Source organism: Pleuronectes platessa, chromosome 14 (assembly GCF_947347685.1).
Source record: "Pleuronectes platessa chromosome 14, fPlePla1.1, whole genome shotgun sequence".
Lineage (NCBI taxonomy): Eukaryota > Metazoa > Chordata > Actinopteri > Pleuronectiformes > Pleuronectidae > Pleuronectes > Pleuronectes platessa.
Genome location: NC_070639.1, coordinates 12,363,036 through 12,377,821, shown reverse-complemented (window position 1 = coordinate 12,377,821; position 14,786 = coordinate 12,363,036). Strand labels below are relative to the sequence as shown.

The following is a 14,786-nucleotide window of genomic DNA, read 5'->3' as shown; positions in this document are numbered from 1 at the left end:
CTCTCTCTCTCTCTCTCACACACACACACACACACACACACACACACTAGAATAACATATGACACTCAGGGATGATAAATAAATAAATAATTTAGATAATAAATAAAACATTGTTTTTATCATATATCATAATGTAGGGCTGGAGGCTAATGGCCAAAGAATTATATCAAGACGATATTGATAATTATCACAATAAATAGAAAATGTCATATTATTAGGGCCCAAGCACTGACAGGCACTGACTGACAGTGAGGCCCTATTGACATTGTAAGGATTATTATTATTATTTTTTAGGGAAATTAATTGGCTCTTTGAAGTCTTTAACCTGCTAACATTCGCAGACTGCGCAACTCTTGCGCAGAGGTGAAGTGCGCACGTCCTGCTTAGAAGCGGACTATATTTAATATTGTTTTTTAATTTACACAGTGTTATATATTGTGCAATTAATAGGTGGTTGAAGTCCTGCAGATTCTAGGGGTTCAGAATTTTGCCACGGACACTTCTGCATGCATTTGGGGCAGAGTGGGATTTAAACCGGCGACCTTCTTGTTGGAGAACGACCACTCTAACCACTAGGCCACAATACCTGCTCAATTCCATGAGAAACTAAGCACAACAAGAAGATGGACAAATTATTGTGTGTGTGTGTGTGTCTGTGTCATTCTATGCTGCTTTTGATACACATTTCAGAGAAAACCATTGTATTTACTACTTTACTACATATATTTGACAGCCTGATTTAAAAGTTACTTTTATATTTTTGGATTTTAGATACTAGAGGATTTAACATGCTTAAAAAAAAACATTGTTAGAGAATAACCCAGTAGTTTCCAACCTTGGCTTCTGATGCCTTACAAGAATCACAGTGGGGGACACATTTAATTTGATATAATTCTGAAAATTCATGCAAAACCTTCTAGTTTATATTTGTTTATCTAAAATCAAATGGGATAGATCACCAAACAATGCAAATTCACTCATTATGTACTCACCACTATGCCGATGGAGGTGGTGGGTGAAGTGCTTGAGTCCGGAAAAACACTTTTGGAGTGTCAGGGGTAAACGACGTTGAAGCCAAATTCAAAACAATTAAAGAAAATGGAGACCACCTCTTAAAACGTAAAGGAACAACCGAAAAAAAACTTAAATTGCCTCCAAACTGCTCCTGTGGTGTCATCCAAGTGTCTGTAAGCCCCGACATTCACATTTGACTCACATTAAATGAAAGCTGAATGTCTGCTGTGATCAAAGGTTGAACATGGTTCCTGAGGAGGATAAGAGCAGACATACCTTGGTGCCTGCACCATGCTTACGAAATGTATTGATATGTACATTTTAGATGAAAACTGTATTGCTAATATTTCAATTTTTTTTATCACCAAGCCCTCTAGTTCAATATATAATATACATAGTCTCTATTTAGTGACCGTTTTGAACCATAAAGGTCTGAGGATTTAGTTTTGAATTCATGTCATTTTCACTTACTGAAAGCTATACGACATTTTACAATTTTATTAAATACTTTTTAGTTGTAGAATCACTTTTAGCAAAACCATATTGTAAAACAAAACTCCAAAAACTAAAACTGCGACAATCATTATTTTAATGCAGTAGATTACAATATGTAATGTTACAGGAGGTCATTAGCTATTGATCAGATTAATAGTTAAGCATCAGCAGTTTAACTGACCACAATGTATAGAAGCTGATAATTTTTTGTCGGTAAAATAGATCTTTCACAAAACACTTCCACAAAAATACACATTTTTTTTATTTAATTAAAAAACATGGGAAAATCACACATTGTAGGTGTCACTGAGGAAGCATAATGAAAATGAAACTAAAGCAGTTAAACGCAATTCCCCCATCATTCATTTCAATATTTGCCTCTGTGCTTATGTCTGTTGACCTATTGACCTTATCTTTCACCTCAGAATCTGAGATCTCTCATAAATCCCATAAAAGCTGCACAAAATCTGCATATACGTTTTTATTCATGTGATGCATATAGATTAGTGTTTGTTTGCTAAAAAAAGGCCAACTCCATCCCAGAGTTTCTCCTATTATTGTGATAGTAAGGTAAGGTTCGTGAATGCTATGTGTGATCAATTGTTGTATGAAGAATGGCAGTAACATGTTCTACATTACAATTTCTTAACTGTTCCAATTTGGAAATAATGCCTTCATAAGGGGAACATACATGTTAAATCATTGGTAATGTTGCCTTGGCACAAATCAGATGTCATATGGAAAATGTGGACTTTCTAGTGTTGACTGGAGCATTAGTAGTGGCTAGAACTGAAAGCATTGATTAAATAACTGATCAAAAATTGAAATGTCATTTTTAAAAGAAAACAATTGGTGATTAGTTTCAGCCTCCAGATTTTTGGGGTCTTAAATAATTGTCCATTTAGTAAACTGAAATGTTTTGGGTTTTGAACAACTGGTGACACAAAGCAAACAAGTTTAACCTGTCAGGTGACTCCTCAGATACAATGATAGGCATTTTTCACAATTGAAATGTGACAGATGATGACATTGATGAGCTAATAAATGAAAGGCCGGGGAAATCAATGGAATAAAATCGGTAATAATAATGATAATTTCTTGCACAATCATTTAAAAACGTCATTTGAGTTTTAGCAGCTGTGTGTGTGTGACTTCCAACACGTAGATTAAGTGATCTGACTAAGCGTAAAATAGAAAAGGGAAGTGAGTGGATTGGAAGACAGTGTGTTGGGACAGTACTGTACGTTCGGAGAAGCATGAATGCTGTTGTGTCGGTAAATATGATGGCTCCCAGTAGTTTCCTGAAAAGTCCCAGTGGGGACTGACGGAAGAAACTGTTTGTGTCATTTTGAAGAAGCAGCGTATCTCTCCAAGGAAGACTGCATTACAGCCGCGACAGATTATAATCAGTGCTTGTCATGACTTGTCGTCTTGATTATAAGGCTACGCAGAACACACAGACCGACAATGTGCACACACAGCGGAACTATTTAAGGATTTGACCGCCCCCCCCCCCCAAAGGGCTGAATGATCCACAGAAGGATAGGACAGGGCCGGGTCTAGGCAGGGGCAAGAGGGGGCCTGGCCCCCTCAAATAAATGTTGTGCCCCCTCAAACTAAATAGGGTTAGGGTTAGGGTTAGGCACAATGCCCCCTCAAGATTTGTGGCTGCCCCCTCATACATGCCTGTCTAGACCCGGCCCTGGGATAGGATGGTCACTATGGGGTTGCTGGAGATTGAGACGAGATTGAGACGAGATGAGTGAGCAGCAGAGTCCATATGAGTCTTTCTGTCATCAACCTGCATCACTTTGGAAAAAAATCGGTTGTCATTAACATTTTTGAATATGAACACATCAAAGACTGTATATAAAGATGGACAGCATGACAGCTCCCCAAAAGGGAGGCCAAAGTGCATTGTCAATGTGACTAACTTCTTGTTCAGGGTATAAAAGAGGGAATTCCCCAATGAACTGCAAAACAGAAAGTTGAAATGTTCAACCCATAAAGAAGATCAGGCTAAGTCTCCATCAGTGACGTGACACAGGGGGTGTTGTTGAGTGGGGTGTGGTCAAAAGAGCAACACTCAATGTTCAAGTTTACACCCAGAGAGAGCAGTGTGGCAACAATGATGACAGACTTATTCTTGATTAACAGTAAACCTGTTTCATACACCCTTTGTTTGGACATTTAGCAGGTAGGGAGGGGTCTAATTTAAGAGTCAATCCAGTTGCATTATGGGACTAGTAGGATGAAGCATTTAGGACTAGGACTCATTCAATTGCCTAAAAGTCATCTATTTTGAAAATTATTTTATGTATCCGTGATGAAAAGAAAGTCAATTACAGTTACTTAATCTCTGTTTTAATCATACATTAAATGCTATGTCATTGTTTTAATCTGCATTCGAAAAGTCAACCAAGGTTAAATTGGGTAAATTCACTGGTGTTCCCCTTATTAAACTCTGCCCTGTGGCTTTAATGGTCCGGTATCTGGAGACATGGTGGAAATATGGTAAATCCAGCAAACGTTTTATAGTGTAATCAAGTGAGTCTGCACATCCACATTCAAAGCACGGAGGCCTGCCACGAGTTTACTCTGTTTTAATGAGCAGCAAAGTGCTGAATGAACGAGTTCAGAATGTGGCTGGTGGGAAGGAAGCAGACGCAGAAGCAGTTTGCTGAACAGGAAGTTTCTGCGTTTCTGTTGTTTTGGAGAAAAAAGAAAAAAAATCCCTGCCTATCAACAACAAAACTGGCTAATTATAACAAACTTTCCCCTTTACTCACAGAGCGGAGAAATTGGTTTTTACTCGGCAGCTTTCTCTGAATGAAAGCTTTCTTCTTCTGCTCCGAGCCGAGCACCAATAAGTTCTCTTCATTCCGTTGGTCCATGTCTGACGCGTCAGCCTGGCGCGCCCACTGCACCTCTCCGCTCCTCCAGCCCTGGAACCACAGTTCCCAGTTTAGTTTGGATGAGGACTGCACATGCAACACAGAGACCGAGAGGAGAAGTCACGGATAAGACCAGGCCCCGCACACCGGAGCTAACCGAGGCTAAGCAGCCGTGTGTTGATCCAGAAGGTTTTTTTTAGAAAAGGGAGCGCTCCAACTTTTAGGTGAGAAGCCTCTTCATGTTTATTCCATTAGTATTCAAACAGTGCCTATGTGGCACCGAGTGAATGGTGAACTCTGACCGTTTCTGTAATGTTAACTGATGATTGTATATAGATGTTGTTGTTTCAATAGTGTAGGCTCTACTTTTCTATTTTTTTATTAGCTTTAAAGTCTCCAAAGTTTTTTTTTCTGTCCAGTCCAATGTTTCCATTTACCATAAATGTGTTGTTGTTTACGTTCTCTTTCAAGAGTGATTCCTCCTATTGATCAGTTTTACATTTTACAATTTATAAGTCAATTTTATCTATATAGATGAATGGAAATTAAGTGGAGTACAATAGAATAGAGTCTTTATTGTCATTGTACAAAAGAAAGCAGTACAACAGATATAGAGGTGCTACTTCTGAAAAATTGGGAAAATAAATACTGTTGTCTTATTATATTTAAATCCTATTCTTATTGTTGATCTAATAGTTCTAATAATTACTTATAATATGATTTTCTATTGTTTACTGCTTGTCTTTTTCTCTTAATTAAGGATATCATTATTATTTGTGGATTGCACTGATTCTTGCATTTAGCATTTTAGTCTTTAACAGTTTGTCAGTTTTTATCTTTTCACAAAAAAAATTGGGCAAAGTTGCAGCTACTCCTCTGCATTTGAAGACGTTCTGTTCATGACATTCCTGTTCAGCGTAATGTTAGAGTAGACTATAGATAGAAGATAAACACTGGAATCCAATTGTGGTGGTGATGAGCTCTGGTTTGGCCTTGATGACGATACCAATATTTGAGATATGTGCAAAAGTATGACTCTTCTCGCAGTTTTTTTCTGATTTCGTCCCTGGAGAAGATACAACATTTTTTATCAGGCAGCCAGTAACATTGTGACATTCATAAATTATGTCACAATACAGCATGTGTCAGCTCTTCCATGTTTACTTACAGAACAAACAACATGAATCACACTACGAGGGATCTGTTGATCTAGATGGATGTTAACTCTGTGTTCCAGGGTTTCTCGGGACACACCCTGTCCCAGCCACAACACGCAGGAGCTGAGTGATTGGAAAAGAGGGGCGGGATACACATTGGGTCCTTTTGAGGAGCATAAATCATAAAGGGTGTGAGGTAAGAACAATCAGGGCTTCTTTACGATACTCCATCACCATATTGAAAATAAATCTTATCGTGACATCTTTTTGTCTTCTCACAGAATCACAATCCTTGCAGTAATGGAGGAACCCATCGAGGACTATGGAAATTACACTTATGATTATTACCTGGAGTATGGCGACTTGGAAGATCTTAAAGTAGAACACAGGCAAGGGGAGACTATGCACATCATCTCAGTGGTGATCTATATTATTTCCTTTGTGCTTGGGCTGATTGGAAACGGGACTGTTATTTGGGTGACGGCGTTCAAAAGCAAAAAGACTGTCAACAGCGTGTGGCTGCTCAATCTTGCCATTGCCGACTTTGTGTTTGTGCTGTTCCTGCCCTTCTACATCGATTACATTCTGCGGGACTTCCACTGGGACTTTGGTCTGGCCATGTGTAAGCTCAACTCATTTGTGTCCGTGATGAACATGTACGCCAGCGTGCTCTTCCTCACTGTGCTCAGCATAGACAGGTACGTGTCACTGGTCCACCTCAACTGGTCTCAGAGGCATCGAACTGTAGAGAGAGCCTGGGTCACGTGTGGCTGCATATGGGTGCTGGCCGGCGCCTTGAGCTGCCCTGCGCTGATCTTCCGAGAAACCCTGCGCTTGCACGACAAGGTGGTGTGCTTCAACAACTTCCACACACAGGACGCACACACAGCAGCCATCAGACACATCGTAATAGTGGTGATCCGCACCACTGTGGGCTTCCTCCTGCCGTTTACCGCTATATGTGTGACAGGCACACTTCTCACAATCAAAGCGAATCGTTCTCAGGGCTCGTTTCGCCTGTCTAGCTTCTCCAAAACAGTCACTGCTGTAATCCTGGCCTTCTTTTTATGCTGGGTACCTTTTCACACCTTCAGCTTAATGGAGTTATCAATACATTCCTCACAGTACCTACACAACATCCTGAAAGCTGGGTTTCCCCTTGCCACCAGCTTGGGTTTTTTCAACAGCTGCATTAACCCCCTGCTGTATATGCTCCTGGGTAAAAAGGTCCGTCACATCCTGAAGCGTGCATGTCTGAACATAACCAAGAGTTCACTCAGAGAGCTCAGCCAGTCCGTGTCTGCCACTGAGATGGAGTCTGTGCCGGGACATTATCTTGACAGTATCCCAGAGGAGCCTGTGGAGTCATCAACTCTATGATCGGAATCGTCCTCAGACTCTTGTAGCAGTCCATGAAAAACACGAGGTTGGCTGACTGTTACTTAAGTGAAATGGGGGAGGATCACCCGCCCATTCTTTCCAGCTGTAATGCTCAGATTTTCCCTGTTGTGTTTCATTTGGATGGAGTTACACCTACTTCAGCTATTTCTCTCAATGGAAAAACTGAGGGAAACGGTATAATGTGCACATAGCTAGTATTCTTGCATATATTTGTCATTAGCAAGGGATCTCTCGAGAAACAGGCAAGATCAAAATCTATAGCGGAAACCATACTGATCATTAATTTGTCCGTTTACAAATACAAATCCCTGCCTTTCTCTGGGTCCAGCTTCTCAACTGTGAGGATTTGCTGCTTCTCTGTTGTCTTCTGTGATAATAAACTGCATATCTCTGGGTGTTGGACAGCTGGTCAGAAAAACAAGCAATTTGCAGATGTGTCTTCAGGCTGTGGAAAATGTGATGGAAATTTTTTGTTAAACTGTTTTGGGGGGAAATCGTGAGACATGCATCTTTCACATTTGGATTGTACTGCTTTGGATCAAGGGTGTCTGCTCATCCATGCTCGATCGGCCGTCTAGATCCTTACAAATGTGCATATATCTGATAGTAGCTTAATATGATTATGTTTTTATACAGTTTGATACTACAGTCATCTATTAATGTATTGGTTTTTTAATTAGTTGAGAGTTGTACAAATGTTTTATTTTAATATATTACAAGTAAATACCCTATATGTTAATAAAACAGCTCCTCCGAGCTCACACTGAACTGTTTTGTATTATTTCACTTGATGTCATCGTGGTGACCTCATGATGGGGAAGGCTTTTGAAGTTTAACAAACACACACCAGGTTTCCAGCGGGATTTACACACTCCTCACAACTATGCACAAGCCCGAGGAGCGTCCAGATGCTGCATTTCCTTCTCCCTTTTCCTGAGGGTCTGTTTACAAATCGAGCCGCGTCCTGTTATTCATCTCCGGAGAACTCTGACTTGTGAGGATTACATCACTGTTAGAGTAGAGACAGACAGATATCCTGCTGTGGAGACACATGTGAAAAATGACACAGGAAGCATATTTTACCCCGATCTTCAATAAGGGTGCAAAGGTCACTCGCTACTCTGACCCACTTTGTTGTTACTGTGACTAAATGGCACATTAAGAAGAGTGAGAATAATCCACCTTTGTATCCAAAGCAAATAGTGAATCAGAGGGAAAAATCCCTGCAGTTGCTGCCACATCACCGCAGACTGTCACAGTTAGGGTGTAGATGAGATTCTACTATGGAGATGTTACATTACTTCACCTGCTCAGTATTGACAGTGGAGCAGTCAGAGTGACGCAGCCCTCCTGTGCGGATTACAGCCACACTGGATTACTTAATCCGTGACGCAGCAGGACAGCGACACAGTGCGCAATCTGCGTAGCAAACAGTCTCCCGAGGACACTGGCAAGTAAGTGACACCGCAAAAATCTCTGTCTGCTGTATAACGTGCATAACCTGGATGCTACCACCGCAACGTGTTACATTGTTTTTGTAGCATGAGTTAGGCACTGGGGTTAGGCTATTGACGTCTGTCCCTTTAGCTTGTTTTTAGCCACCATGCTAAGTAGTGGGTTTAACGTCTATATTGGTTATAACAGTTTCACGCACACTCAATAACTAATGTTGGAATATGAAGCGGCTAAAGCGACATTTGATAACGTCAACACACAAGTTGGCGAGTGACGTTATGCAGTTTGTTGATATTTAGCGAAATGTTAAACCTTTTACGCGCTGTCAACAGCCGACGTAGTCATGTAAACATGTAGAGCATTTATATACAGAGCACAGTGGGTAGTGTCTATATGTTGTTCTTTAGTAATTAGCCGCTCCTTTAGCCAGAAGCTACAAGTAGCTAGTTTGCTAACAGCTATTCTGCTGTGTTTTGGTGCTGGAGCATGTGTGGGTGAGCAACACGCGTCTCCGTGTTTTACATCATTACGCACCAACTTTGAATGTGTGGTCGACACTGGGAGAATGTGCCTGTCAGATCAGCTCGAGCTCACACGTGATGTCGCCCCTCTTCCTCCAGCATGCTGCGTTTGCCTGCTGTGAGTCGGAGTCTCTTTCCAGCAGCTGTAGCCAAAGGAGGTGCGGCTGCAGCCAATAATGGTCAGTAACCTTATTTATACATTTATACATGTGCTACTCCATCGTCTTATTAACTGATCAGTTTGTGGCACGTTTCTTTCTACAGAATAGCCATTTTGTTGGTTCTGTGACAGAATATCCATGTAACCTTGTTGGTGGATTATAGGCAGGATTACAGATCTACCTGGTACTAGGTTTGGTGCCAGGCTGCTGCCTCTGATTAGCAAATAATGACCAGCGTCACTACTTTGCCACCACGATGAAGTATCAGGATTTCATTATTGTAGCATAAGGGATTCATTGTGCGGGAGATTTCTCATTTAATGACAACAGTCATCGTCCCTGTGTTCTGTCATTGCCTGAAGCTCGTACTGCAGCAACAGCAGCTGCAAGCAGCTTCCTGGAGGTGTTTGTGGATGGGAAACCTTTCATGGTGGAGCCAGGAACCACCGTGCTGCAGGTAACATGATGGATTCCTGTTTACATTTACATACAGCAATTCCCTGACATCTTGAATCGTAATATCATATTTTACATTGTGGCTGTATTCTTTCGCAGGCGTGTGAGAAGGCAGGCATGCAAATTCCTCGCTTCTGCTACCATGAACGTCTGTCAGTGGCGGGAAACTGTCGCATGTGTCTTGTGGAGATAGAGAAAGTTCCCAAGGTAAAGATTTAATTTGCACGTTTGTTTTATTTCTACTCCCGAAATCAGTGCATGTCTGTCAGTCTTGTGTTTCTTCTTCATCATTTTACTGGGACTAAGAGATGCCTTCTTAAAGTAATAATATGTCATATTTTTGCATGTACCTACCTTCTAGCCTGTGGCAGCATGTGCTATGCCTGTTATGAAGGGCTGGAACATTTTAACCAACTCTGAGAAAACAAAGAAGGCAAGGTAGGATCAAACTCTCAACTAGCATCATTGTAGACTTAGAGATGATGATGATAATATTGCTCTTTAATTATAGCCAATTGTCTGATAGGTGGTGGTTAAGATTTCATGATTATAAAGCCCACTTACATCTTTGTGTTATTATGGGTTACCTATATTTATATTATGTAAGCTTTTTTCCCAGGGAAACAAAAACGTGTATATTCTCTCATATGAAAGAAACCTGACCTGATGTAATAAAAAATGTTTTGTTTAATTTTCACAGAGAGGGAGTGATGGAGTTTCTGCTGGCTAACCACCCATTAGATTGTCCAATCTGTGACCAAGGAGGGGAGTGTGATCTGCAGGTAAATAGAAGATGACTGTGTTTTCATTAGTCTATAACTGAGCGTGTACTGTGTACGACAGACACTTTTTGTCACTCTTATTTATAAGACTGATTAACCGAGTTGAATATGATTTTGTGTGAAGGACCAGTCCATGCAGTTTGGCAGCGACAGGAGTCGTTTCACAGAGGGCAAAAGAGCTGTGGAAGACAAAAATATTGGTCCACTCATCAAAACCATTATGACTCGCTGTATCCAGTGCACCCGCTGTGTGCGGTGAGTCACACCTGAATATCTTGAGTAAGCTGAGTTGTTGTGCAAACTAACAACATTAAAGAAAAATCCCTTTTTTGACTTTTTACTTACTACAGCTTTGCCAGTGAGATAGCAGGGGTGGAGGACCTGGGCACCACCGGCAGAGGCAATGACCTGCAGATTGGGACCTATGTGGAGAAGATGTTCATGTCTGAGTTGTCTGGGAATGTTATTGATATATGCCCAGTGGGAGCCCTGACTTCTAAGCCATATGCATTCACTGCTCGTCCTTGGGAGACAAGGTTAATTGATTGTTCTCTATATTTTTATTAACTTACTATTGTCAAAAAAATATCCTCTCATATATCCTCATTGGTTTTCTACAGGAAGACTGAATCCATTGACGTTCTGGATGCTGTGGGTAGTAACATTGTGGTGACCACTCGTGGTGGTGAGGTGATGAGAATCCTCCCTCGTCTTAATGAGGACATAAATGAGGAGTGGATCTCGGACAAAACCAGGTACCTTTCATATCACACAACAAAGAGCTATATTTGTGTCTGATGTTGGCATGTTGTTGACCTGTTCTTTGCTTCCATCCTGACAGGTTTGCTTATGATGGACTCAAGAGACAGAGGCTTACTCAGCCGATGGTGAAAAATGGGTCTGGGCAGTTGGTTCCCACAACCTGGGAAGATGCGCTGACTCAAGTTGCAGGAGCAGTAAGTGATTTATGATGAAGCCTCCTTCTGTAACATTGTATGAAGGCTTGGCCAGTCCTGAAAAACATCTGTTATTTGACAGTTGCAAGGAGTTGAGGCAAATGATGTTGCTGCTGTCGTTGGAGGGATGGCGGATGCAGAGGCTCTAATTTCTCTGAAAGATTTGCTGAACTGTTTGAATAGTGACAACCTGTGCACTGAGGAAGTGTTCCCAATGAGTGGAGCTGGGTAAGACAAGACAGAGACAAACTAAGTACGTGGCAACACTAGTTGAACTAGAGCTGATGATAGGTTTCTGTTTTGAACTTGATTTAGATCTGACCTGCGTTCAAACTATCTTCTGAATACTGGGATTGCTGGCATTGAAGAAGCTGACCTGCTAGTTCTGGTAGGCACCAACCCACGCTATGAGGCTCCTCTTTTCAATGCACGAATCAGAAAGGGGTATGTTTGATGTTGTTAAAACAGTTTTTCTGTTTATTTAAAGATGTTGAAGCTGGAAATCTGAGGGTTCTTACATTTGAAAAGCAGGTTTTTTTATATAAATGTGTTGACTCTTTTTCAGCTGGCTGCACAATGAGTTGCAAGTGGCTCTAGTGGGAAAGGAAGTGGACTTAGGTTACACCTATGACCATCTTGGAGATTCTGCCATGATTCTTCAAGAAATTGCATCAGGAACTCACCCGTTCTCACAGGTAATTCTCGCTTAAGTAATAAATGTTATCAGTCAAGTCAAATGTCTCTCTCTTATTTGTGTATTTTATCTCCTCTTGCAGGTCTTGGCTGAAGCAAAACATCCTGTTGTAGTGATTGGTAGCAGTTGCCTGCAGAGAGAGGATGGCGCTGCTATAATGGCGGCTGTGTCAACCATTGCTCAGAACGCTCGTGTCAGTAGTGGAGTGGAGGAAACCTGGAAGGTTCTCAATGTGCTGCACAGGTAATTGTCTCTGAAGATTTGAGGAAACGCTTCCTGTCGCAGGGAAGTGTTCACGAGGGATTTTTTCATGGTAAAACATTTTGTTTCGCCTGTGTCCTCAGGTTTGCCAGTCAAGTGGCTGCACTTGATCTTGGGTACAAGCCGGGAGTGGAAACTATCAGGAAGAATCCGCCCAAAGTGCTGTTCCTACTTGGGGCTGATGCAGGCTGCATTACTCGCCAAGACCTCCCTAGGGATAGTTTCATAATTTATCAAGGTCAGCTGTCTTACTGCACAGCAGCAGAAGGCTCGTTCAGAGCACCTCTCATTTACATCAATGCATGTAGTGAGGCAGTCTTAATTCCTGACATACAGTTATTCACAGGCAGAGAAGAGTTACAGAGAAAAACCTGAGCAGTAAGAAACACATTGAATACAGAGTGCACAAGGGTTTACTTTAAGGATTGATGAGTAATCACAACAGATTAGCATTTAAACACAAACAGTAGACGGTGGAGGTTAACTTGAAAATACCTCACCAGGATAATTAATGTCAAATTATCATTAAATTTGTAACCACTCTGTAAATATTCATGTGAGGGTTACATTTCAATTCTCTGCGCCCTAACTGCCCAGGTCATCATGGCGATGTTGGTGCACCCATTGCTGATGTCATTCTCCCCGGAGCTGCATACACTGAGAAATGTGGCACCTATGTGAACACTGAGGGCCGTACCCAGCAGACCAAAGTGGCAGTGACTGCTCCGGGCATGGCCAGGGAGGACTGGAGGATCATCAGAGCAATTTCTGAGGTGAACTCCAACACAAGATTTATGTCATATAAACCAGTAAGAAATAAGATTAAATGCTGTGAAATCTCTATTCTCATTTAGCTTGCCGGAGTGTCTCTGCCCTATGATACTCTTGACGAAGTGCGCGAGAGACTGGCAGATGTTTCCCCAAATCTGGTGCGATATGATATCGTTGAGGAGGCCAACTATTTCAAGCAGGCCAATGAACTGTCTAAGGTCAGCTGTTGTTTTTTAGTGTGTGTTTAGTTAATCGTAGAGAATTGCCTAATTAAATGTTTTTTTTCCACAGTTTATCTCAGTTTATTTCCAGCTCTCTTGTTGATGGTAATGTCTGCCTTATTTATTTCAGGCAGGGAACCTGGCTTTCCTAACGGAACCATTAGTCCCTCCACAGCTTACAGTGAAGGACTTTTATATGACAGGTGAGTCACTGGTACTTAATTCAAGTGTTTCTTCTCTCACAAAACAAAATCTCCATCTTCCTCATCCCTTTTATTTTTTTCAATTGCAAAATCATCCATTCTCCTAATATATCACTATTTGTAAGTAGATATTATTATTTATCAATACTTATGCCATATTCAGTGTATTTATAGTCTAAGCTCATTTGCAATGTGCCCATCTTTGCATTTTTTTACTGCTGTTGAGGGTATTTTTACCAAATCAAGTAAAAATTCTTGCAAAACAAATCATAACTGCTAAATTAAGTAACAATTTGATATGTCCTTTTTTATAGTCACAAGGAAGGATAGTATAGTATCCACATTTTAATTGCCCTAATTTTCAGAGTGGCAGAAGTATTTTGACATCATACGCTTAATCTATAGTTGGAGAAAACAAAGACATCTGGTCATTTTGCTATTCTCAGAGCACCACAAATAAATCTTGTTGTGTTGTGGGGTAACGTGATCCCTAAATCAATAATTTACTTCATGTGGATTTTAAATTGTGGTCAGCAGTTTTAGTTGCATGATACATTGTCATTTGACACAAAAGCAAAAACCACAAATAACAGAGAAAATCTATGACTTTAAAAGTTTTATTTAATATTAATAAAATAATGTAATCATAGAGGCCTTTTTCTGTTGGAGAAAATAAAAGCTTTATTTTGGTGGTTATAAATCATTTCATATATGATTTTTAATGAATATTCTTATGTAGCATTAAATGTGTAAATAATACTTATTTTTAACAAACACCCAGTAATTTCATTGCAAATTTGAAATCTGCTTTCTGTCTTCCCCCATAGATCCAATAAGCAGAGCCTCGCAGACGATGGCCAAGTGTGTAAAAGCCGTCACAGAGGGAGCACAAGCTGTCGACGAGCCAGCCATATGCTAATACACACAATGGATAGCCATCCAGTTCTTTAAAAGCATATATACGCACAACTTCTCTATTTGCACATTCCCAGGAACATATTTATTTGCACTTGTGGTTTACTGTAGCAGATGTATTACTATAGTTTATCCTGCACTTTACTATCCTGCAGTATCATGTATAATGCCTAGTTCAAATTTAAGCTTACGTTTGACAAATCTCCAGATATGCAGTTTATGTTTGCACATGTGTGGACATTCTCACTTAAGTAGTTGCGACCAAAGGTTCAAAATATTTATCTTCCAAAGATAAATCTAGAGACTTGATTTCCTTTTAAAATTTAAAAGTGTTACATTTATATTTTTCTAAAAGGTACAATGAGTTTTAGTATTGCAAATGTAGCTATTTGTAAATGTGATATTTAATAAATCCGTTTTCTGTAGCAA

General features: G+C 40.5%; 2 protein-coding genes and 1 long non-coding RNA gene across 4 annotated transcripts; 2 read left to right on the top strand and 1 right to left on the bottom strand.

Moving 5' to 3' along the window:
- Nucleotides 1-3,214: 3,214 nt before the first annotated feature.
- Nucleotides 3,215-9,072, bottom strand: LOC128456104 (uncharacterized). Its single transcript, XR_008341789.1, has 3 exons — nt 8,951-9,072; nt 4,299-4,454; nt 3,215-3,318 (listed from the first exon to the last, which is right to left on the bottom strand). It is a non-coding gene; the product is annotated as an uncharacterized LOC128456104 (long non-coding RNA).
- Nucleotides 4,180-7,729, top strand: cmklr2 (chemerin chemokine-like receptor 2). 2 transcript variants are annotated; one of them, XM_053440158.1, is made up of 3 exons: nt 4,180-4,627; nt 5,574-5,756; nt 5,842-7,729. In XM_053440158.1, exon 3 carries the CDS (start codon nt 5,861-5,863, stop codon nt 6,938-6,940), a length of 1,080 nt encoding a protein of 359 aa, XP_053296133.1. In that variant the 5' UTR covers nt 4,180-4,627; nt 5,574-5,756; nt 5,842-5,860; the 3' UTR covers nt 6,941-7,729. The 2 variants fall into 2 exon arrangements, with proteins under 2 accessions (XP_053296133.1, XP_053296132.1); XM_053440157.1 differs by having other exon boundaries at nt 4,181-4,627; nt 5,641-5,756.
- LOC128456101 (NADH-ubiquinone oxidoreductase 75 kDa subunit, mitochondrial) lies at nt 8,242-14,782 on the top strand. The gene is made up of 19 exons (XM_053440155.1): nt 8,242-8,415; nt 9,037-9,116; nt 9,461-9,555; nt 9,654-9,761; nt 9,916-9,992; nt 10,255-10,336; nt 10,461-10,591; nt 10,687-10,872; nt 10,957-11,091; nt 11,178-11,292; nt 11,375-11,520; nt 11,608-11,736; nt 11,858-11,987; nt 12,069-12,229; nt 12,331-12,485; nt 12,845-13,020; nt 13,102-13,236; nt 13,370-13,442; nt 14,270-14,782. The coding sequence occupies exons 2-19, from the start codon at nt 9,038-9,040 to the stop codon at nt 14,359-14,361; spliced, it is 2,205 nt and encodes a 734-aa protein (XP_053296130.1). The 5' UTR covers nt 8,242-8,415; nt 9,037; the 3' UTR covers nt 14,362-14,782.
- The last annotated feature ends 4 nt before the right edge of the window (nt 14,783-14,786 follow it).